This window comes from Nyctereutes procyonoides, unplaced genomic scaffold (genome assembly GCF_905146905.1).
Source record: "Nyctereutes procyonoides isolate TBG_1078 unplaced genomic scaffold, NYPRO_anot_genome, whole genome shotgun sequence".
Classification (NCBI taxonomy): domain Eukaryota; kingdom Metazoa; phylum Chordata; class Mammalia; order Carnivora; family Canidae; genus Nyctereutes; species Nyctereutes procyonoides.
The window spans coordinates 86,005,977-86,032,056 of record NW_026575125.1 but is presented as its reverse complement, the minus strand read 5'-3'; the positions used below and the strand labels follow the sequence as shown (position 1 = coordinate 86,032,056).

At 35.6% G+C, this 26,080-nt stretch overlaps 1 protein-coding gene and 1 non-coding gene across 2 annotated transcripts in view; both read left to right on the top strand.

Moving 5' to 3' along the window:
* The window catches only part of LRCH2 (leucine rich repeats and calponin homology domain containing 2), a 109,686-nt gene that overhangs the window by 60,056 nt on the left and 23,550 nt on the right, over positions 1-26,080 (top strand). The window contains exons 12-16 of the mRNA XM_055339052.1: positions 4,735-4,800; positions 14,115-14,163; positions 14,245-14,361; positions 23,164-23,208; positions 25,301-25,351. Of these exons, the coding sequence (XP_055195027.1) occupies positions 4,735-4,800; positions 14,115-14,163; positions 14,245-14,361; positions 23,164-23,208; positions 25,301-25,351 (328 nt within the window). The remainder of the gene's footprint in view (positions 1-4,734; positions 4,801-14,114; positions 14,164-14,244; positions 14,362-23,163; positions 23,209-25,300; positions 25,352-26,080) is intronic.
* On the top strand, positions 25,689-25,817 carry LOC129518997 (small nucleolar RNA SNORA35). The gene has a single exon (XR_008666317.1). It is a non-coding gene; the product is annotated as a small nucleolar RNA SNORA35 (small nucleolar RNA).

Sequence of the window (26,080 nt, the reverse complement as noted above, 5' to 3'; positions counted from 1 at the left end):
GAAGCAGGTTCCATGCAGGGAGACCGACGTGGGATCTGATCCTGGGTCTCCAGGATCACACCCCAGGCTGCAGGCGGCACCAAACCACTGTGCCACCGGGGCTGCCCCGAATATGAAATTTTTAAGATAGATATTAATATGCAGTGATATTAATGTAATAATTATGTCTTATTTTGGAAGGCATTAAAATATTTATATGTGGTCATACTATAAAGAGCACATTTAACTTTCAAAATCAATAATTTATAGACAATTTAAATAAGATACTTGGCCTCTTCTGTTAATGGCTGACTTAAACTGATCTTAGAATTTTTAAATGCTAAATCTAGTATTTTCTTCACTGAATAATCTCTCATTTCTTCTAAAATATGTTACTGTCACTCACATCTCTCAGAAGTAGATAATTAAAATTCTTGTTTGCTATTACAGTTCTTGATTTGAGTAAAAAAAAAATCAAAAGTAATCTTCCATCCCTTAGAGGATTTGATGTTAATTATACCTTCTCTGGTTGTAGATTTTCTCTTTCACACTGTATTGTGTTTTAGATTTCCACTTTATTAATGAAGAGTCTGAAATGCTATTTAAAATGCAAGTCAGGGATGCCTGGGTGGCTCAGGCAGTTAAGCACTTGACTCTTGACTTCGGCTTAGATCATGATCCAGCCCTCCGTCAGGCTCTGTGCTCATTGCAGAGTCTGCTCGAGATTCTTTTTCCCTCTCCCTCTGCCCCTCTTGCTGCTTGCTTGTGTTTTTTGTCCTCTCTCTCTAAATAATAAATCAATAAAATCTTAAGATAAAATAAAATTGTAAGTCAATCAGGAGTTACAACATTTCATTTTAGGCTTTAACACAGTCTTGTAATGCTTTTGTTGTTGTTTGTCTTGATTTAAAATGATTTATGTGGAGTAAGATTACCCTCGCATATCAGAAAGTACCACCTAGAACTCCTACACCATATGCTACTTAACTGTTCTTTAGCTAGCTACTAGTTGAAGGTAAATGTAGTGTTAGTTCTCTGCGAAAAGAAGCCATGCATGTACTCCCAAATTAAAGGCAATTAAAAAACTGCTTAGGTTGACTTCAGTGGTGATTTTCTGAAAGCAACTTTGCCAATTGTTTAGTTCATACTGTTCTTAAAAGTGTCTTTTATTCTTTACGCAAGTTTATACTAGTACCTGGTTGATGAAACTACTCTAGGAAAATTAACAAGGGGATAATGCACAGAATTAATAGTGAAAAAGAACAGGAAAGGAGATGAAATAAACTATCAAGTAGATTATTTTATCATAAGTGTTCAAAGTCTGAAGGCTAGTTTTTAGAAGACTGCTCCCTCTTTGAGATGCATAGATTAAGCTACTTTGTTTTGACAGTTTATTGTTGGTTTTTTTAGAAGCTAATCTTTATTCCTCTTATTAAAATACTGAATTTTTTCTACTTGTATTTGAGTGTATTGATAGTCCCTCTGAATCAGTGAAGCTCCCTATATTAAAATAGCTATTCTGAGGCAGCCTCGGTGGCCCAGGAGTTTAGTGCTGCCTTCAGCCCGGGGTGTGATCCTGGAGACCTGGGATCGAGTTCCACGTCAGGCTCCCTGCATGGAGCATGCTTCTCCCTCTGCCTGTGTCTCTGCCTCTCTCTCTCTCTCTGTGTCTGTCATGAATAAATAAATAAAATCTTAAAAAAATAGCTATTCTGTACGTTTTTAATCTTCACTATAATTTGGGGAATTAAAAAAAACTATCATCTTAAAAAATTATTGTAATGTTCTCTAAATTATTTAGCTAACTCTTCAAATTTCCATCAACCCTCTTATCTATTTTATTGTTAGAGAAATAGCTACCGTTCTCTATTTTTTTTAAAAGATTTTATTTATTTTGGGGGATTGAGGGGCTGAGGGTGAGAGAGAGAGAGAGAGAGAGAGAGACTCAAGTAGACTCTGTGCTGTGCATGGAGCCCAACATGGGGCTCAATCTCATGACCCTGAGATCATGACCTGAGCCAAAATCAAGAGTTGGACGCTTAACTGACTGAGCCACCCAGATGCCCCCTGTTCATTTTCTTATATAGATATTCTTATTATGTGGCTGAATAAGTTGATGTTTAGCTGGCTTCTTAAAATTTGTGTGGTTATCACCATAAAGAAAGGATTACTATATGTGGGCTTTTGCAGTGAATAGCTTCAATTGAATGATTCCCATTGCATGTTCATTCCTGGTAACTTGTATAGTTTTCTATTATGTCTTTCTTTTTAATAATTACTTTATTTACAGCGAAGTGTGTCCTGAGAGTTTTCACATATTGTGGAAAGATGTGCTTCTTAGTACTATGTAATATGGCTAAATTAAAAAAAAGTAGTTTTGAAAAGTTATATTGAAGTATAATTAAGGATCATGAAGAAGGAAAATCACATTTTGAGAAGTTTCTTATTTTGGTTTAGAATTAGAGAAATTATAAACATAACTTATTTCTTGTGATTTTTTTCCCCTGATCATATATATGAATATTCCAGTTCGAGGAGCATCACGTTGACCTCTAGCTTGTTATTACTAATTAGGTAGTTTTCTCAACCCTTGAAATCTATCCATTTTTTCTTTTCTGCTTGCTTTACTAAACACTTCCCTGTCCTCTCCCATAACATCTTACTTCTCCCACCTCTTGGTTTGGTTCATGTACGGGAAATGTCAATACAGATGGAGGCCTTTGTGTAATAGAGCATCATTCAGTGAAAAACTCTTCCAGAGGACCAGAGCAGCAGGACATGCATCAAGGTATCTAGAGTTTGTGGAAGCCTGTGCCAGGTTGGTGCAGCTGAATTTTATAGTCATTTACTTAAAATACAGTACTAGTAACTGGATTAGGGAAATGTGTTTATTATCTAGAACAGATATTTAGATACAGCACATGTTTATTTTGACTTTGAATATCAGAGTAAAACATTAAATAGCCACATACAAACAGACTTTTACATAGGAAAATTCTCACGTATATTTTATTGGTAAATGGATCTCAACTTTTTTTCATCTTTCTGCTTCAGTATGACTCATATACATCAGTAATCACAATGCTAGTGTGGTTTGAGGAGAATTCAGAATTTACTATAGTGAGGGCACTGTAGTTTGATCCTTCTACCTCCCTCCACTGCAATAATTCTGACATTCACTCCTCAGTACAGTTCTCACTGTTATATCTCATTTTTAAAAATCACTCTTTAAAGATGTATTTCTTAATAGTCCTAGATATTTTTTACCTTAATTCTTTTGCATTTCAGGATTAAGTGCAATTTTAGTATATGTCCATACTAAGCAAAATAAAGGTGTTATTAATCTCAAAGTTGTTCGGTGCAAAGCTACATTGCATTGCCTGTGATACTTGTCCTTTGCTCCTCACTGTGATTTCCTCCTAAAGAGGCTTTAATCCATCCAAGCTAGTGAGGAAGCTGGGGTAATGAAAATTGGTTTCTTTTTATTTATTTATTTATTTATTTATTTATTTATTTATTTATTTATTTATGATAGTCACAGAGAGAGAGAGAGAGAGAGAGAGGCAGAGACACAGGCAGAGGGAGAAGCAGGCTCCATGCACCGGGAGCCTGATGTGGGATTCGATCCCGGGTCTCCAGGATCGCGCCCTGGGCCAAAGGCAGGCGCCAAACCGCTGCGCCACCCAGGGATCCCCTGAAAATTGGTTTCTTTATGTTAACCATCTTTCTGTAATTACCAACTTATCTTTAGGTTATGATATTTTTTAGTAGTAAATATGTAGTTTTATTTTTATTTTTTAAAAAGATTTTATTTATTTATTCATGAAAGACAGAGAGAGAGAGGCAGAGACATAGGCAGAGGGAGAAGCAGGCTCTTTGCAGGGAGCCCGATGTGGGACTTGATCCCAGGACTCCAGGATCATGCCCCAAGCCAAAGGCAGTTGCTCAACTGCTGAGCCACCCAGGCGTCCCTGTAGTTTAATTTTAAATTATTTTCTCCTTTTTATTTTGATAGTTGACATCCAAAGTTTCTTGAATAAGACATATTTTATAAGACTAAACTTTAAAATTGAAAAGCAAGTTACATTTAAATCTATAGTAAATAGATAAATATTAAGAACTCTTAAATATGTTAGTGACTTATGCTAAAGGAAGTTATTCATTACTTTGGACTTTGAGATTAATACTTAGAATTCTATAAAATTATGGACAAGTAGTTCTCTCATGATGCTTTATCGTTTTTTTTCTTTTTTGTTTTCTTCAAATATCATCTTATTTGGGTATTAAAAGTTTAGTAAACTTGTGAGATTTTTTTAAAGAATTGAACTTTAACATTGGCTTTACATTTAGAATTAAGATTTGTTATTTGGCTCCTGGCAAAATGATCATCTGTTACATTAGCATAACTTGTGTTATTTGCTGTGCTGGGAAAATGAAATCAGTCACGATGGCACCTAAACAATCTGCATCTATTTATCTTTTGTCTCAGCCAGTTAGATACACACAGGGCAATAGCATGCTTAGAAGATACCCAGACCTCAAGAAAAGGTTTATAGAAGAAGATGTGCGGAAGAGTTGGTGGGCTTCGTTCCTTCATGATAGCCATAGGAATTATATCTAAATGATATTTAAACATTGTTTTCTAGGAGAGATCTTCATGGACCAGATGCAGTTTATTATGGAGATCTTTTATATCATGCGTTAACACTTTTCTTTTTAATGTATTTTGGAATTAATGTACTAATTTACTTCTAGGATTCTTAATCATTCAACTTCTGTCCCAAGAAACAAGCCAAAACAAACTGTGGAATGCGAAAAGAGGTATAAAAATATCTTAGTCCTTATGTTTAATATTTTAAAATGAAGCTTGATTCTCTAACAGTGATGTTCCCATATGTGGGCTTTAATTGAATAAATGATACAGATTTACTATAACTAGATAATTTAATGAAGAAATGTGTTATAGCACCAGATAAATTTACTTTTGATATAAACAGATCCAAAAATACTGATTTTGATCTCTTTTTGTGCTCATACCTGCATTTTTTCTTAATGACAGAATCATTTGTTCATTTATTAACTCAGTAAACCATTTATTGTAGGAGTATTACTGCCAGAATGTGTTTCTTCATCATTGTGTTTGTTTTCTGTTATCGTTCACTTTTTAATTTCATTTCAATTGGGTTTTACTAAGTTCTTCTTTGTGAATACAGGGTCTAAGTTAATATGTATGAATTCCAGAGAACTAGAAGACCTTGAAAGTTTCTATTTATCTTTTTGGCAGTTTGAAAATTTGCATCAGGTTCAACTCCTGGGTCATTTCTACAGGAGTATAAAGGTCCAAGGCTGGAGGTAGGGTGGCTGTAGAAGTAAACACAGAGAGAATTAACATTTCTTAAACGCTTGTTATATGCAAACTGTTCTCAATGGGTTAGATGTCTTGTCTCGTTTAATCCTCCTAACAACTATGAAGTTGTTACTGTTACCCCATTTTGTTAGGGAAAAAACAGAGGTTCAGAAATTACCATAATTTGCTAAAGGTCACACAGCTTATAAGTGATACAGTGAAGATTCAAGCCCAGGTTGTCTGGTTCCAGAACCCCATGTCTTAACATATGGTAAAAAGAACGTTTTGCTTCCTTGAGATTCACACATACCACTGATATCTTTTCCTGGATAACTCAGTCTAAACTGAACTTATGTTTTCCCAAACTTACTTCTTCTCCTATATAGTTTGCCTGAGTAAGTGTCCCACTACTCAGTCACCTGTCAGCAACTTTGAAATCATAGGAAACTTCTCTCTCTCTCTCTCTCTCTTTTTTTTTTAAGATTGTATTTATTTATTCATGAGAGACAGAGAGAGAGAGGCAGAGACATAGTCAGAGGGAGAAGCAGACTTCATGCAGGAGGAAGCCTGATGTGGGACTCAGTCCCGGCACTCAGGGATCACACCCTGAGCCAAAGGCAGGTGCTTATCAGCTGAGCCACCCAAGCGGCCCAGAAACTTCTTATGCACCCTTCCCAATCTAGTAAATAACAGAAAATTACAGCTTCTCTTTTTTTGAAATATTTATTATTTTTTTAAGATTTTATTTATTTATTCATGAGAGACACACACACAGAGAGACAGAGACAGAGACACAGGCAGAGGGAGAAGCAGGCTCCATGCAGGGAGCCCGACGTGGGACTCGATCCCAGGTCTCCAGGATCATGCCCCAGGGTGAAGGTGACGCTAAACCGCTGGGCCACCGGGGCTGCCCAGAAAATTACAGCTTCTTAACATTACTTACATCTGTCTCAACTTCTCCATTCCTAGCACAATCGTATTGGCATGGGCCCCATCCTTTTCCTCCTGGATTACTGTAACAGTCCCTAGATGTATCTCCTTTCTTCACTTTTGCTTACCTTTAAACTTGTCTTCTGCACTGTTATAAGAGTCATGGTTCTAAAATAGTCTGTTTGACTCCCATTTATTATCTTCTACTGGTTCTTTATCACTTTCAGGATAAAGCTGAAAATGTTTGACTTAACTGTAAGATTGAAGTGAATTTCTGCCTATCTTAAGCCTTATGCGCTCTTCCAGTGGCAATTTTTGCTGTTAGGAACAGTACTTTTTTCCTTATTCTAGCATGGCTTCCCATCTCTGTGTTCTGTATATCCTGATTTCTCTCCTGGGACTGCCCTTTCTTCTTTTTTTCCACTTTGGCATTCAGAATTGAGTTCAAGTATAAAGATGAGTTTTTATACTCAAGTCTAGAAACATTACTCAAATTTCAGTAATTGAATTTAACCCACTCCCTCCATTTTTGAATACTGATTCTGTTATCTTGTATGTTCTCTTTCCTTAAAGTTTGTGTTATTACTTCCCCCCTACCTTCTTTCATTCCCATGCTAAGCTTCCCCCCCAGGTTCCTAATATTCTCTTGAGAAAACCCCAATTGCCCAAACCTCATCACTGTGATATCTAATCCTGGCCTCTCCTTCATATAACTATTACTTCTACTTTTCTCATTTTCAAAATAATCACTCAATTTTTTTCTTAAAAACAAAATAAAAAATTTCTTAGTACGAGATTAATGTAGCTTTATTCTTGAAAAATTATAAGATTTAGCAAACACAAAGAAAAAAACCCAAATAAATATCAACTATTATTCCACTCTTCAGAGATGACAAGTCATAGTATTTTGGTATTTTTCTCTTTAGACCCTTTTTTATCTGTGTGCGTGAATATTTGCATGTTCGTGTGTGTACACACACACGCACGCACGCACGCACCACAGAGTTATATAACCTGTTGCCTACTTAACATCTCCACTTGGATGTACAATAGTCACGAAACTTAACTTTCCAAAACTATACTCTTATTTTTTTTAAGATTTTATTTATTTATTTGAGAGAGAGCACTAGCAGGGGACAGAGGCAGAAGGAGAGGGAGAAAAAGGCTCCCAGCTGAAGAGGGTGCCCCATGTGGGGCTCTATCCCTGGACCCTGGGACCATGACCTGAGCTGAGGGTAGATGTTTAACCCATTGAGCCACCTAGGTGCCCCTCTAAAACTATAGTCTTAATCCCTCCTTGTACCTCTTGAACTTGTTTTTCCTGTATTTTTTCCCATTTCAGAAAATGTAAACTCATCCTTCTAGTTGCTCAGCTCAAAAGCCTCAGTCAACCTTAACATGTCACTTTTCTTTCACATGCCATATCTAATCCACTAGCAGATCTCATTGACTCTGCCTTCAAAATATAACCCGAATCTGATCACATCTTACCACCTCCACACCTACCACCCTAGCTCTAGCCATATCTTTTAAAATTTTTATTTTATTTATTAATTTATCTTTATGATTTTTCTTTCAAATTTTTCTTTTCTTTTTTTTTTTTATTTATGATAGTCACAGAGAGAGAGAGAGAGGCAGAGACACAGGCAGAGGGAGAAGCAGGCTCCATGCACCGGTAGCCTGACGTGGGATTCGATCCCGGTTCTCCAGGATCGCGCCTTAGGCCAAAGGCAGGCGCCAAACCGCTGTGCCACCCAGGGATCCCTCAAGTTTTCCTTTAAATTCAAGTTACTTAACATATAGTGTAGTATTGATTTCAGGAGCGATTCATCAACACCCAGTGCTCAACACAAGTGCCCTCCTTAATACCCATCACGCAGTTCCCCCTTCCCCCAATCCACCTCCCCTCCAGCAACCCTCAGTTTGGTCTCCGTAGTTAACAGTTCTTATGGTTGCCTCCCTCTCTCTGATTCCTCTTACTTTATTTTTCCTTTCCTTTGCCTATGTTCATCTGTTTTGTTTCTTAAATTCCACTGTGGGGATCCCTGGGTGGCGCAGCGGTTTGGCTCCTGCCTTTGGCCCAGGGCGTGATCCTGGAGACCCGGGATCGAATCCCACGTCGTGCTCCCGGTGCATGGAGCCTGCTTCTCCCTCTGCCTGTGTCTCTGCCTCTCTCTCTCTCTCTCTGTGACTATCATAAATAAATAAAAAAAAAATTTAAATTCCACTGTGAGTGAAATCATATATTTGTCTTTCCCTGACTGATGTATTTCCACCCTAGCCATCTCTTAGTTCAGTTATTAAAATAGCCTTTTTTTTTAAGATTTTATTTATTCATTCATGAGGGACAGAGAGAGAGAGAGAGAGGCAGAGAGAGAGAGAGAGAGGCAGAGACACAGGCAGAGAGAGAAGCAGGCTCCATGCAGGGAGCCGGACGTGGAACTCGATCCTGGGTCTCCAGGATTACACCCTGGGCTGAAGGCTAAACCGCTGAGCCACCCGGGCTGCCCTAAAAAAGCCTTCTGGCCGGTTTCCTGCCCTTGGTTTCCTTTAGTCTGTTTTTCAAAAAAGCATCAGATTGATATTTTTTTGTGATGTAAGTCAGATCTTGTCACTCTTCAGAATTCTCTAATGACTTCCCATCTCATTTGGAATAAAAACTAGAGTCCTTTAGGGACTTAGAAACCTCTGCATTATTTGGCGCCCTCCTGCCTTGCTCTCTTGCCTGGGTCTTCCTGGTTGGTTAGTTCCTCTCTAGATATACTGACCTCCTTGTTGAGTCTTAATTCACCAGGCATTTCCTGGTCCCTCAAGGCTTTTGCCTCTGCTTAGGATGATTCCCCCCAGATAACCATAAAGTTTATTCCCTTGGTGTCAGGTTTCTGCTCAAATTTCACGTCATCAGCAAGGAGTTCCCTGGATAACTTCTTCTTTTTTTTTTTTTTAATTTTTATTTATTTATGATAGTCACAGATTGAGAGAGAGAGAGAGAGAGAGAGAGAGAGAGAGGCAGAGACACAGGCAGAGGGAGAAGCAGGCTCCATGCACCGGGAGCCCGATGTGGGATTCGATCCCGGGTCTCCAGGATCACGCCCTGGGCCAAAGGCAGGCGCCAAACCGTTGCGCCACCCAGGGATCCCCCCTGGATAACTTCTATAAAAGATAATGCCTCCCCCCCAACTTCCTTGTCCCTTTTCCCATACCTTTTTTAATTTTTCTCCAAAGATCTTAATACCCTCTGACATTCTAAATTTATACTTTTTTTTTTTTTTTTTTTTTTTACCATCTGACATTCTGAATATATACTTCTTTATTTGTTTACTGTTTGTCTTTATCACCACATCACTCCCTTGGCACACTACAATGTCAGTTTTATCAGTTATTAAGAGAAGACTATTGAAATCTCCAGCACTAATTGGGGATTTCTTTGAAGTTCTATCATTTTTCTTTCATGTATTCTGAAGCTGTTATTAAATACATGAATGTTTAGGATTGTCGTGTCCTCTTGGTGAATTTATACCTTTGTTATTATGAAATAATATTTTTTATATTTCTGGTAATATTCTTTGCTCTGAAGTCTATTTTTCTGATATTGTATAGTCATCTCAGCTTTCTTTTGATTACTGTTAACATGATACATTTTTATCCATCCTTTTATTTTTAATCTACTTGTGTTTTTGTGGAGAAAGTTTGTTTCTTATATTTAGAATATAGTAGCACCTTCCTTTTTTATTTAATCTGACAATCTTTTAATGGTAGTGTTAATATTGTTTATATTTAATGGAATTATTGCTATTAATAGATGTAAATCTATCATCTTCTTGTGTGTTTGTGTCTTATCTATTCCCTATAGCCATCATCCCTCTTTTTAAATTTTTTTTTTAAAGACTCCTATTTATCTCCTTCATGGACTTATTAGCTGTAATTTTTTGTTACTAATTATTTTAGGGTTTAAAGTATAGTGTTTAACTTATCACAGTCTACCTTCAAGTGTTGGTATGCCATTTCATATGTAACTCTACCACAGTATACATCTGTTTCTTCCCTTCTGGCCTCTGTGGTGTTGTTGCTATACATTTTACATATATATATATATATATATATATATATATATATTAAAACCTCGTGATACATTGTTATTATTTTTGCTTTAAATAGTTGATTATTTCTTTACAGAGATTAAAATAATCAGAATAATGTCTTTTATCTTTACTCCCTTAGTTACCATCACTAATAGCTCTGTATTCCTTTGTGTAGCTCTATATTTCCATGTAGTATAATTTTCTTCCTACCTGAAAGGAACTTTAATGCTGCTGGTGCTGAATCCTTTCAGCTTCTGTATGACAGAGTCTTTGTTTCACCTTCATTTTTGAATCTTTGCTGGTACAGAATTTTAGGTTGACATTTTTGTTTTCTTTCAGTACCTTAAAGAGTTTTTTATTGTCCTCTGGATTGTGTTGTTTCCTATGAAAATTCTGTTGTCAGCATTTGTTTCATAGAACCTAATGTGTCTTTTTCCTCTGGCTGCTGTTTCCATTTTCTTTTCTTTTTTTTTAATTTATTTTTTTATTTATGATAGTCACAGAGAGAGAGGCAGAGACACAGGCAGAGGGAGAAGCAGGCTCCATGCACCGGGAGCCCGACGTGGGATTCGATCCTGTATCTCCAGGATCGCGCCCTGGGCCAAAGGCAGGTGCCAAACCGCTGCGCCACCCAGGGATCCCGTGTTTCCATTTTCTATTTATCATTTATTTGTTTTTAAGTAATTTGATTACGATGTATCTTGTAGTTCTCATCATTTTTCTTTTGTTTGGAGTTCTTTGAGCTTCTCAAATTTATGGGTTTATTGTTTTCATGAAATGTGAAAATTTGGGCCCTTATTTCTTCAAATATCCTTTCTGTCCCCTGACCTATTCTCGAATTCCAGTTATATGTATATTAGGCTACTTTGGGTTTCCCACTGATTGCTGAGGTTCTGTTCAGTCCTGTTCAGTATTTTTCTTTCTTTCTTTGATTTTTGATAGTTCTTTTACTAAGTCTTTATGTTCACCAATCATTTCTTCTTTTAAAGATTTTATTTTTAAGTAATCATCATACCCAGCATGGTGCTCAGACTTACAGCCCTGAGATCATGAGTTTTATGCTGTACCAGCTAAGCTAGCCGGGCACCCCTCTAATAATTTCTTATTAAATGTCCAGTCTACAGTTAATCCCATCCAGTTTATTTTCAATTTCGGATGTTGTACTTTTCATCTCTTGAACTTTTATTTTTATCTATTTTATGTTTATCGTGTCTGTACTTAACATGCTTAGTCTTTTTCTCTAGCTTCCTCAACATTCCTGATTGAATTGTTAAAAAAGATTTTATTTATTTGAGAGACGGAGGGAGCTAGCAAGCAAGTGCACAAGCAGGGGGAACAGTAGAGGGAGAGAGAGAAGCAGGCTCCCCGCTGAACAGGGAGCAGTACTCTGTTGAAAATTTGAAGAATGCTTCTGTAGAGTAAAAGCTCTTCAAATCCTTTCTCTGTGCATTGCTTAATCTCTATTACTTTGTCCTGTTAATTCCATCTACCTTTTTTACTCCGGCTCCCAGCTCTGTCTCTTCAATTCAGGGAGCCCCCTTGGCCTTACTTTGGTTCCTCCTCTCTGGGCTAGGAGCCTGGAAACTCTCTTTCTGCAGCAACCTGATGCAATTATGGGGTTTGCCTTCTTTGTTACCCATCTGTAAGGGATAAATGTCTTTTTTTCTTTCTTTCTTGCCTGGTACTCAGTGTCTTGGAAAGCAGAATTTAATATATTTTATCTGTTCTTTTAGTGTTTTTAGTCAGGGTATAAATCTGATCACTGTTACTCTATCTTGGCCAGATACAGAGTCTTAATTCTTACATTTTGTGTGTTTTGTCAGTATTTAGTTTGTTTCTTCCATATACTCTGCCTCAACATTTAAAAGCTTACTGCCCGTATTTTTCATATACTTATGCAATTTCATCTTTATTTATATTTGAATCTTTTAGTCATGAATTTTGGTTTTTGATATGAGGTGTGAGGTATTTAATTTTTTCTTCTTTTCTTGCTCCCTCTCTCCTTTTTCGTATCCAACTCCCCCTGTTTTTCTTTCTTTTTGTATTTTGTAATTGGTTAACCAGTTGTCTCAACACTATTTGCTGCATAACCTATCATTTCTATAACAATTGTAAATTTCATTTTTTAAATCACAAGTTGTTATATTTGTGGTTCTGTACTTGTCTTCCACTGGAAAATCTATAAATTCTGGGTCTAATGGTATTTAATTAATTTAGTAGAATATATGTAATTTCCTAGCAGGGAAGTCCCCTTTATTATATAGCTTTTCTTTATCATCTGTACTTCCAAATCAGCTTTGAAATTCTTTTATCAAATTTCTAGTACATCCTTTCTGTTTTTTATTATAGTTTATTTCATCTGTCAATTAATTTGAAGAAGTTACAATATTTTGTAATTCTAAGAACTTTCCAGTTATTCAATTTTCTTACTAGACATTTGTAGTTATGTTTCTTTTTTTTAGAGAGAGAGAGCACAAACAGGGAACAGGGTTGGGTGGGGGCAGAGAGAGAGAGAGAGAATCCCAAGCAGGCTCCATGTGCTGAGCATGGAGCCCAATTCAGGGCTCCATCTCACAACCCCAAGATCATGACTTGAGCACTAGACTAGAGCACTAGACTAGACTACAAATGTCTAGTAAGAAAATTGAATAACTGGAAAGTTCTTAGAAAGACAAAATATTATAACTTCTTCAAATTAATTGACAGCTGAAATAAACTATAATAAAAAACAGAAAGGATGTATTAGAAATTTGGTAAAAGAATTTCAAAGTTGATTTGGAAGCACAGATGAAAATCAAGAGTCAGATGCTTAATTGATTGAGCCATTCAGGTGTCCTGACTTGGATAGTTTTTGATGTAGATCTTATGCATGTCTAAGTTAAGTTTGTTCCTAGTATTTTTGCTTTTCCTTCCTTTTATGAATATTTTCTTCCTGATATATTTTATAGCTTGTTATCAATATATTGATATATGAGAAAGCTATTAAGTTTTGTATATTTTTTATAACTGGTGACCTTCTTTTAATAATAATAGATTTTTTTCCCCCTTGGATAATCATGTCTTCTCTAAATTTTGAAAATTTGTTTCTTTCTCTCTAATATTTAAATGTTTTTTTCTTCCTGTATAATAGAGAAGTTCTACAACAGTATTGAATAATAATAGCTCTAATGGGCATTTTTGTCTGTGTATTTTTTCCAAAGGAACTTCTTGTTCAAATTGGCCACTTAACAACAACATGTACAGTCTACTTTTCCTGACAAAAATAGATGAAAAGAATTTCTACCATAGACCCTATGTGTCAGAATAAAGGGTTAGAGGTTCATAATCAGTAATTCAATAGTCAGAGAAGAATTACTCCCCTAATCTCTTTGGCATTTAAACAAAATAAATCTGTATAAAGAAATTATTAGGTTTTTGTTTGTTTTTGGTAGTGATTTAATTTAATCATTAAAAACATCTGGTTTTTCATTGTATGTCTAGGTATAACATTTCTTTTGGCCTCTAAAAAGTCCTTAGTGTAGTCCTTTGCATAGGAATTATATTAAAAAAAACTTATTGAATTTTTTTAAAGGAATAGAAGTGATTGGGAACTTAATATATTTTTGTCAACTTTTAAGTTTTATGTAGTTTAAACCATAGACATGGATAAAATCTTTTAGATTTCTGGTAAAAAATAAAAGAGAGAGAGAGCGAGAGACAACATTATATTGTTCATAATAAATACCTAAGAATAATTCTAAATTTTTTAACATATGAAGACATCTTTAATTTTGTAGTGTCTCAGCAGATGAAGTTAATTCACCGTTATCACCCCTCACATGGCAGGTAAGAGAAAAATGAATTACTGTTATATCTAATATTTTATTTATGTCATTTATTTAGTTAAAAGAAATTGTCTCATTATAGCCCCTAGAAAATCAGAAGGATCAAATAGATGAACAGCAGTGGCCAGAATCTCAACCTATAATCTGGCAGAATGAAGAAAGAAGGCGGAGCAAACAGATTAGAAAAGAATATTTCAAGGTACTTTATATTAAATTGCAAAATTTACGTTCTAATTATTACTTTTAGTTTTATCAGTTTCATGTTAATAGGGTAGACTGTAACTCTAGTTACATATAATAAATGTATTATTTTATCTTGGTTTCCCACATGCATGGATATAGATAATATTATCCAGTTATAAATACAAAAAATTTCAATAATTCAGAATAATTAAGAATGACATTGCATATCAATCTGAATTGTGATTTACCAGATACTTGACATGAAGGATGAATGTTTGCTATACTGCTAGTTGTAGCAATATGTAGTTATGTTTTAAGGGATTGCCTAGAATAGGTCTTTTGTTAGATTTGTTTCGGTATATAGTTCACATGTATTTGCAATTAGCATTTAACTGTTTCTGTCTAAATAAATGCTATTTACCTGGCTCTAAAAATGCTTGTAAGTGTTTGTACCCCATTTTTTCTTCTTGCTACCTTAGTAGATTTCTTAAATTAAAAGTTTAGACTATTCGAATCACCCCAAATTTCTAGGTAGCAGGGTTTTAATGAAATTTTACTGTGTACACCTTTGTAAGTATTGTAGTATTATTCATTTGTGGTTAAAGTCTGCTACGTTTGTAGATGTCAGTGGAATTAGCTTAATCTTCAGTACTATTCAGAATCCATTATTGGACAGTGCAGATAAGCTTCCTGCCCCATGAATGGCAAATTCTGTTGTCTTTGTGCCCTTTCTGTTTCCCAAAGCCTAATTTTTATGTAATAATAACAATTTTATGTAAATACATAGTTCTATGACAAATTATAGGTAGTTTGAAGTTTATATCTCTAGTGGATAGGATTATATTTTATGTTTTTCTCTGGTAAAAGTGGTTATCTGTACACATTGATCTATTTCCTTTTATGGGAATATAACATATTTGGAAGTAGGGAGTATCATATGAGCAAAAAAAAATGTTATGTGTCTTAACAAGTCTGTGATAAGTTTCATCCTTCTACAAGTAATTACTGAATCCTTTTATTGAGCTTCATGGTACCTGGTCAGTACGAGAGATAATGAAGAAATAAAAAGGAAAAAAAACAAGGACCTTCTAAGCAGAACCCTGGTCAGTAATGGTGAAAGTCTGTTTATCCCAAGTCTTTACAGATCTGCAGTTATATTCTGACATTTGTTTTAAAATCTCCTCTTTCAATTTATAGGACGTTGAACAAAGGCACATAGTAAAATTTGTTAGTAGATAAAACCTGATGAATGAGAGATTTTAGTTTTTCTGACTAATGGAAGAGATTTTGATATTTACTTGATCTACTAGTAAAGTAAAAGCATATAAATTTTGATAATTTATCAAAAACACTTGCATAGCAATTATTAAGTGCCAGGCACTCTGTTCTAAGGACTTGACAAATATCAACTCATTTAATATTCATAGCAACCCTATGAAGTAAGTACAATTATCATTCCTATTTTACAGATGGGTAAATTAAGGAACAGAGAGGCCAACTAATATGTGTCATGTCACTTAGCTAATAAACAGCCAAGTCAAGATTTGAACCTAGAGCCTATGCTGTGCAGCCTGTTTACCTACTGTGGATAATCTAATATCAAATGAAACTTTCAAATCAATACAATTTATTGTTTTTTTTTAAATTAAATTAAAATTTTTATTTTTATTTTTATTTATGATAGTTACACACAGAGAGAGAGAGAGAGAGAGAGAGAGAGAGAGAGAGAGAGGCAGAGACATAGGCAGAGGGAGAAGCAGGCTCCATGCACCGGGAGCCCGATGTGGGACTCGATCCTGGGTCTCCAGGATCGCGCCCTGGGCCAAAGGCAGGCGCCAAACCGCTGCGCCACCCAGGGATCCCCAATTTATTGTTTTTAAAAATACTTTACAGTAACCCAGGTGAAGATCTCAGTAAAGCCTTAACAGAAGCCTTTAAAAAATAGTTCTTTGATTTAATAGTATCATTTGTTGATAAGTATTTTATTTTTTAAGGCTTAAACATATCTCCTATAATATTTCTATTTTGTAAGTTCCTAAGAGATCAAATGAGATCCTCTTTGAAACGTCTATTACGTTATCCATCATTCAAGAAATGTTAATTTCTTCCATACTTTTAATAAAGTGGGTACAAAGATAAGCTTAGTCACTGGGAAAGATTTTAAGGAGATATGTAGTTCTCCTCAATAGTCAGAAGATGTCAGTGTTAGGACACTGCAAAAAATTGAATGTCAACAAATATTTCCTGAGACGTAAAAAAAAAAAAAAAAAAAAAAAAAGATAAAAGCCTGAGATACTACTCTCTGGGTCAAAACCATTATTCATGGGACGCCTGGGTGGCTCAGTGGTTTAGCACCTGCCTTTGGCCCAGGGTGTGATCCTGGAGTCTGGGGATCAAGTCCCACATCAGGGTTCCTGCAGGGAGTCTGCTTCTCTCTCTGCCTATGTCTCTGCCTCTCTCTCTGTGTCTCTCATGAATAAATAAATCAAATCTTAAAAAAATATTCAGAATTGCCAGTATTTTCTTGCTTAAGACGTCATTGATTTCTATAAAATATCTTTATTTCAAAAATAAAATTTCTCTTAATTACCCATCTTCCAGGAATCAAAAGGGTTATTCATAGGATATATTATGAACTGAATTTGGATTTATAGTTCATTAAATACTAAAATATACTACTTTAGAAATTTATATCCAAATATCACCAAGCTCATTCAGCGATAGCCCCTTAGCTTTGTGGTGTTGAGGAACATACAGAGCTTTTGTGCAACTTTATCCTAATACATATAAATGACTGAGCCACAAGATTTCTTTGTGTTCCATGGTACATATTTAATGGTGGTGTTGTTATTCAGTATATTTATTGAAAGTGTGCATATGTTTGTGTATGTGGGTCTCTTCATTAATTATTTCTCAGTTGCCAAGACTGATTTTGGATAGTAATGTTTCTCAGGTAAGCCCCAGAAACTAAGTAAAAAATGTTTCAATATATTGGCCAGATTATGTGAGCAAGATGATAAATTGGGTCAGATTATACGAGTCAGTAAATCATTGTAGGAGAGTTACACTAACTCTTCTAGACTTCCAGACCACTTCTGTGTAGATTACTACTCTACTGAATAAAATTTAATGTCCTCGTTGCCAAAATAAAGTCACTGCATCTTTCAAAGTAAAGGTATTTCAGGAAATACATTACTTTATTAAAAATCTTTTATAGAAAGGCAAGTGTATTTTACATTTTACGGAAATGTGTTAATGCTTTTAATAAGATTTACAACAAAATATGAACATCTAATTTTTTGATAAATTATGTTTAATATAAATTAGCTTTAATTTCTTCTAAGAATAATAACATCATGGATTTCTAAATGGATTAGATGATTGATTTCTAAACAAGAAAGTTAAAAAGCATTAGATTAAATACTCTATTAGTCTTAAGGATTATTTGCTTTATTGAAATGCCCTGTATATTTGTCTTCAAATCTATCTTAATTACTGCTGTGATAAAACATTATAATGACCCTTAAAATACATACCTGATTTCATAAATACAGTATTTTTTTCATTTAGAGGCTAATGCCCAGAAAAATATTTTTATATATTTTCTCTGATCATGGTTAATTTTATACTGGAATAGGGAAGCCAACTGGGTTTGTGAAATAACCTGATTTGTGTTGTTAGGAGTCAGAATTTGTACACAAGTTACTGTCTGTCCTGTGAAATTAACATAAGATACAGAAGTGATCTGACCTTTTTGTTTCTCTGGTTTGTAAACAGGTCTTTATTATTTGAATTCCGATATAATAAATTTCAGTTATTCAGACTAATGCTAATTGAGGACAGTGGACAGCTGAGTTGATTGAATAAAAGTTGAACTTATGGAATATCTTCAGATCTATGTATATATTAGGTTTTGAGTGTTAGGACTTTTAAATCTGTGTGGTAATGCAAACAAAGTAGTACCTTTCTGAGTTTTCTATAAATCTTTTTTTTAATTTTTTTTTAATTTTTATTTATGATAGTCACAGAGAGAGAGAGAGAGAGAGAGGCAGAGACACAGGCAGAGGGAGAAGCAGGCTCCATGCACCGGGAGCCCGACGTGGGATTCGATCCCGGGTCTCCAGGATCACGCCCTGGGCCAAAGGCAGGCACCAAACCGCTGCGCCACCCAGGGATCCCCCTTTCTGAGTTTTCAAATGTGATAAATATTTTAAATTAGAAGTGTAGTTGAGTAACAATAACACAAATCTCATGATCTATGTTCTTAACCTCATTTATGCTCTGTTTTTCCTTTATCAGTTATTCACTTACTCTTCTACATCCTTTCCATCTCTTTACTTTCCATCTGATACATGCTCTCAGACCTCTACAGTTATTCCCGAGTCCCCTTGCAGCTGTTGGCTTGTCTCTTTTTCTTTAGGCCAAATTTATATTTTTACATCCTAGTTTCTGATTACTCCTTAACCCACCACAGTCTGGCTTCCACATCCATTGTCTCCATTGACATAGCCCCTTAACCTAGAGCTTAACATGTACCTAAGAATTTGACAGTGATGGCCACATCTCTTTTCTTGAAACTCCTTTCTTGGTTTCTAAATAATTTTTCTTTCCTGGTTCTTCTGGGTTTTTTTGGATGTTCTTGTCTAACTTCTGACTTTTCTTCTGCTTGCTCTTAGGGGCTCATTCTCTTTTCATTACCCTAAAAACTCCCTCTGAAGCTTTTATGACTCCAGATGTCTCATATTCTGGTGGGTCTAAATTTATATCCCGTAGTTTTTTTTTCGGGTTTCCAGACCTGTGTTTCTAATTGTCTGGATGCTTTACATGTATTTCAAGGTCAATCTGTCTCTGCCTCCTACCCTCCTCCCCCATGGAACTTGCTCCTCCTCCCTATTCTTTATTCACGTTAATAGCAGCAGTGTCTGTCCAGTTGTCTCAGCTCTACACCTCAGTCCTCTTTGATCTTTCCCTCTCTCATTCCTCCAATCATGACTAAGATATTAATCATATGCCCTCTTTCTCTAATTTGCCACCTCTTCTGCATCTTCACTGCCCTTGCTTTTGTTGGAACCCTCATTCTTGTCTAGGCAATTGTAATAATTTCTTAATTTGTTCCCTTTCTGTAGCTTCACAGTCCATTGAGAAAACCCTGGCTTAAATTTGTTTCTTCCCTGTCTATTATCAATAACACAAAATTTAGACTTTTAAAAAACTTCAGATGCCATGATCCCCTAATCTCTAAGGTTTATTACCTGCCACAATTCACTCTCCTCACTAGCCATACTGCTACTTTTTTTTAAGGCTTATTTATTTATTATTTTTTTAGAGAGAAAGTGTGGCGGGAGGGAGGGTGGGAGAGGGAGAGAGAAATCTCAAGCCAACTCCCAGCTGAGCATGGAGCCCAACAGGGTTCTCGATCTCACAACTTCGAGATCACGACCCGAGCCAAAACCAACAGTTTTTTTTTTTAATTTTATAAATTAATTTTTATTGGTGTTCAATTTACCAACATACAGAATAACACCCAGTGCTCATCCCGTCAAGTGTACCCCTCAGTGCCCGTCACCCATTCACCCCCACCCCCCGCCCTCCTCCCCCTCCACCACCCCTAGTTCATTTCCCAGAGTTAGAAGTCTTTATGTTCTGTCTCCCTTTCTGATATTTCTCACACATTTCTTCTCCCTTCCCTTATATTCCCTTTCACTATTATTCATATTCCCCAAATGAATGAGAACATACACTGTTTGTCCTTCTCCGGTTACTGTGGCCAAGTTCAAAAAGGGTGTTGCCTGAGTTCTCCTCTGGGATTTTGATGGGATCTTGTCTCACATTTAGATCTTTCATCTATTTTGAGTTTATCTTTGTGTATGGTGCAAGAGAGTGGTCCAGTTTCATTCTTCTGCATGTGGATGTCCAATTTTCCCAGCACCATTTATTGAAGAGAGTGTCTTTCTTCCAGTGGATCGTCTTTCCTCCTTTATCGTATATTAGTTGACCATAAAGTTCAGGGTCTACTTCTGGGTTCTCTATTCTGTTCCATTGATCTATATGTCTGTTTTTGTGCCAGTGCCACACTGTCTTGATGACCACAGCTTTGTAGTACAACCTGAAATCTGGCATTGTAATGCCCCCAGATATGGTTTTCTTTTTTAAAATTCCCCTGGCTGTTTGGGGTCTTTTCTGATTCCACACAAATCTTAAAATAATTTGTTCTAAGTCTCTGAAGAAAGTCCATGGTATTTTGATAGGGATTGCATTATACGTGTAAATTGCCCTGGGTAACATTGACATTTTCACAATATTAATTCTGCCAATCCATGAGCATGGAATATTTTTCCATCTTTGTGTCTTCCTCAATTTCTTTCAGAAGTGTTCTATAGTTTTTAGGGTATATTTTGAGAACCATTTGAATGGTAAATGGTTCTCCAACCTTTTATTTTCAGGTTGTAGGTGTCCTTCTGTCTAAAATGAGTCTCTTGTAGACAGCAAATAGATGGGTCCTGCTTTTTTATCCAGTCTGAAACCCTGCGCCTTTTGATGGGGTCATTAAGCCCATTCACGTTCAGAGTTACTATTGACAGATATGAGTTTAGTGTCATCATGATATCTATTTAGTCCTTGTTTTTGTGGATTGTTCCACTGAACTTCTTCTTAAAGGGGAGTTTTAAGAGTCCCCCTTAAAATTTCTTGCAGAGCTGGTTTGGAGGTCACATATTCTTTCAGTTCCTGCCTGTCTTGGAAGCTCTTTATCTCTCCTAACCAACAGTTTGATGCATAACTGACTGCGCCACGCAGGCGCTCCGCCATCTGGCTATTCTTTGTTTTCTGCATAGGCTGAGCTTTTTTTTTTTTTTTTATTAGTTTGTGCTTTCCTTCTTCTTTTATTCCTGGCAAACTTCTACTAGTCATTCAGGATTTAGTGATAGTGGTTAAGAGCCTTGGCTGCTAGAATATATGTGCTGCTGAAGTGAGCACAAGCCTTGGCTTCTAGAATCAAACCACGTTGGTTCCAGTTTTTAACTTAGATATTGACTGTGTGATTTTGACAAATTACCTAACCTTGCTGAGCTTAATTTTTCTATCCCCAAATGACTCTAATAGTATCTTTTTTTACAAGATTATTATAACTGCTGAATTACTTAATAATGTAAAATGGCTATCAGAATAGCACTTGCCCCAAGGTATACATTTAATAAATACTAGCTTATTATTCACTCAAATGTCATTCTTTGGTTTTTTGTTTTTGTACCAATCATCTTTTATCTGGTATTAATTCTCAATTAAAATATGAAAGGATTCAGCAAATATCAGGGATTTTTGCTCTACAAAAATCTACCCTACAAAGGTCATGGCCAGGAATATAGACTGTGCCCTCTTCAGTGGTACTTGTGTAGCTGTTCATGTTTGAGTTGCTTGTATGAAAGGCAGTGGTTGAAAAGCATGTAATATTCCAGCAACATTGAAACCCCGATGATGTTCCCTTTCTTCACATTGACATACTTGTAATACTGGTAGTAAGTTCTTTGAAACACTCCAACCAGTATCTTTAGAGGCGAGATCCTGCAACAGTATTCAGTTTGGCAACTCCTCTGTTTTGACATCCTTGAGTTTCTTTTCCTTTACTTGGATGACTGATGGCCATCTTCAGGTCCTGGCGTCTGCTGTGCAAATGTCATTCTTTTGTTGAAGTAGAATAGAACCAAGACAATGTATTGTCAGCAAACATCATGGGTAGGGTAGTTGTCATAAATCACTGGAGAGACAATGGAGGAATTTAGGTCTGGTGTTTGTAATCCCTAATATACTGCTTGCCTTCCAATCTGTGGTTGAGCTATCAGATAGATCTAGTTTTCCAAGAGTTATGGAATATAATGCTGCATAAGAAAGGGGGCCATTAAATAGAACTTTGAATGCCAGGCAAGGAAAGTTGAACATAATTTGAAAGTAGGTTTTTCAGTAGGGGAATCAATCATGAGATGCAAATAGTGTTTTGAATGTTTTAATCTACCATTAATTTGCAGGATTATTTGTGGTGAGGAGGAGTTAGAAATAAGAATCCTAGAGGACTTTGGTGGTTGTCATTCTGTATTTCTGTAATTCTTGATTGTAAAAACAAAGCTTTTTGACATAGTAGCATTTTTTATTTTAAGCATATGACCTTGGTGCCTCAGTATAAAATGCAGATAATAATATTTACTTTAGCGTTTTAGGACAATCAAATGGGTTGATATGTGTAACATACTTTTGTCAGTGCCTGGTACATAGTAATCACTAATATAAGTATTAGCTATTATCACTATTACTGTTATTGTATGGTCAAATATATACCTAACGTAATGGTTTTTCTTACCTGAAATCAGTAGGTTTCTTAACAATAGATAGCATTTTTGAATGGGGCGATTACCATCTAGGTGGGAGGTAATGGGGCCCTAGGATAAATTGGTAGTTTTAAGAATTCAAAAGAAGCAAGTCAGAGAGATTACAAAAAGAATTGACAATGATGTTTTGGATATAGTGGATTAAGAAAACTGAAGAGTTTAAGACAACCTTCAGATAGGAAACCTGAGGTGAATGGGAAGTGGATCGGCTCAGGAAGGAAATGTTGCTAGATATATAGAACGATGCCTTGCACATGAAAGCCCTGTATGTATTAGCTATTAATAAGTGGTAGGATTGTTTAAACTGGTTATATAATTAATGTTAGTATCAGATAATTTAATAAAAGTGCCAAAATATGAATATACCTCACATATAATTTATTGGTAGAGAATTCATATGTTCAAAGAAAAATAAAGTGTATGTTTTAAATATTTTTCAGTATAAATCATCAAGGAAGAGTTCAAGTGGCAATGAAAACGATGAGGTGAGAAAAGAGGGTCATAGTAGCAATTATTTAAAATGTTTACTTTTCATATGTAGTTGGTTCATCAGAGTAAGATATAATACCTCTGTCAGTTTCTTGTTAGTGATTTAATGCATGTTTTTTTTTCTAATAATAAAAACTGAGTATCATCATGCAGTTATTAATTTAATTATTTAGTTTCCATATATCCTTTATTTTGAACAGAATTTCTGATAGTTCAGTTTTAGAATTCTATTAACATTTGTCTTTTACATTTTCTCATCTTCTGTCTTACTAAATCAACTTCGTAGTCAGTTGAGATTCTTTTGGCATTTATTAATCTTTTTCTGTAAATTCTGTGTACTGTTTTAACATTTTTAAATATTAGATTGCTACAGTTTGTGCATTATTATAAATTTTTCTACCTTACCATTTAAAATTATGCAGCAGCCTAGCATTTTTGAAATGACACTGTGTCATCACCATAAATACTTAAGCTTTGTGTATTTTTGATTGGAGGGATTGGTAGTTAATTTGATATTGAGTACTTGGCAGGGCTTCTGAAAACTTTAATTTTAGGAAATGGAACCACACAGAAAATGTTTGCTGAACCCTGAGCTAGAGGTTCAGCTTGGCTATTGTCTCTGTCCCTTTGTGTTTTATATCCACTATGGTCTTGCCTGCTTTAATATCTATTGTTACCAAAGAGCTAACTTTTCTTTTTGATACTGAAGTATTTTGAATACATTTTCCACCTGTATTTCTGCTATTTCTGCCCTGGCATGGGCCCTTAGCATTTTTTGCCTGTACCACCACAATAGCATCCTTGCTCTTTTCCCTTTCTCCAGTCCATTGTACTCTCTGCAAGCCACAATGATTACTCCAAAGAACACAAAAACGGGATGAGGTCATCCCCTTGCTTAGAAACCTTCACTATGTCCTGTCACTTAGAAGATAAATTCTTGATCCTTCCTGGTCAGGCCCCTTCTTAGCACATCAGCCTCAGCTCATGATCTGTTCTGTTTTTTTCTTGCTTTTCAGTACTCTCCAGCAATATGGACTGCTCAAAGGTTTTCTGCATCATCGTTTCATTTTTGCTTCTGTGCCTTTGTCCTTGTCCTCTCATCTTGGAATGTTGTTCCCTTCCTTCTCTTTCTGGTAAACACACTACTCAGTTTTTCACTTTTTCAGGAAATTTGCCCTTTCACTCCTACCATTTCTCCAGGTGCCCCTTACCTGTGCCTCATCATATATCATGCATACATAGCTCTAACACTGTACTGAGAAGGTTGTATTATCTGTACAAATGAATCTGTGTTCCCCCTAGACTGAGAGATCCTTGAGTGGATGATATTTTACTCAGTTTGAATACTCCACTGTTGTCTAGCACAGAGTTGACATATAGTAAGCAATCATCTTTTATTGAATGTTGAATGAATGTCCTGTGTGGCATGCATATTCAAGGTTAAATGTGAAGATTTTTATATTTGGTTGGTAGTAGTCATTCAAAAAACATGGATCATTTAATATTATTTTATGCAGTTAAGTTCTCTAATTATTTCTAAGCCTATATTAGATACACATAATTTCCCAGGTAAAATGTTCTTACTTGGAGGGATGGAATTTTTGCATGCTTCCATGTATCTCTGTCAATGGGATTGTACCATCCCATTGGCATTTCCCATCAGGAATTAATCCTAACATGTGGCTCTCTCCTAAGAAATACGGAAAGAAAAAAAAAGAAATATGGAAAGATTTTTTTCATTTGTGTTCTTTAAAGGAAATAGATTTATAGGAATATTTGATGTGAATAGATAGTGCTTCTAATACCTTAAAGTGCTTATGAATCAATCACCTGGGGACCTTACTGAAGTATAGAGTCTGGTTTAGCAGGTGTAGGGTTGGCCTGAGATTCTGCATTTCTCACCAACTCCAAAAGGGTGCTGAAGCTGTTGGTTCACAGACCACACTTTGAGTGGCAAGGTGGTTGATAGTATTTTCCAGATTCTTCCTTTAGCAGTTGATCAAAACAGTTTTTGGTTTTTCTTTTATATGTCTAAATCATCATTTGTATTTTAATTTCATCTTTCATCTTTTTATTTTTTTATTTTAGCAAGACAGTGATAATGCTAGTATGTCACCACAATCTCCAGTATCATCTGAGGTACAAGTTCTGTTTTTATGTGTTTACATAGGTTTCTTCCTTGTCTCTTCTCTCTAGCTTCATCTTTCTTTTTCTTTTAAACAATATAATTTATTCACCCATGTTAAAAAATCCACAGTAGGTTAATTTGTACAAATCTAGCGTATAAAAAATTCTAAGAACACCATCTTTTGTACAAATATTCATAATAATAATATCACCTGAATTACTTAGTGGAAAATTCCTATAGAACATAGAGAAGACTTCACTTTATAAATTCTTTTGTTTTATAATTCATCTGTATTTTGAAATAAATGATAAGAACGGCTTTGCAATTTTAAATTTGAAAGAAGTACTTCAGCATTGTGCAATGGCCTTTGGTTTTTCTCATAGCCAATTAGGTCTGAAAGCAATGCAAGAGAAACTTCCTTTTTCCACGAGAAACTTCCCTGTGGTGGGTTGTTCCTATCGACAGAAGGGTACACATTTACTGGCATCTTAGACCTAAGGGAGAACATGGGGAGAAGGGGTGGGTGAAAGTTCGCATTTGTGAGATCTCACCCAAATACTCTGGTGATTGATTCTTCTAATTTAGTTAGATGGATTACTTTACAACAAGAGATAAATTTTAAAAATTCGAAACAGCATCTTTTCTATTTCATATTACCTTCTTTAGTGTTCTAAAAGTGTGTTGGCATTAGTAATAAATAATTCTGTATTCATTTGGTGAATTCAGAACTTTGTCTAAAT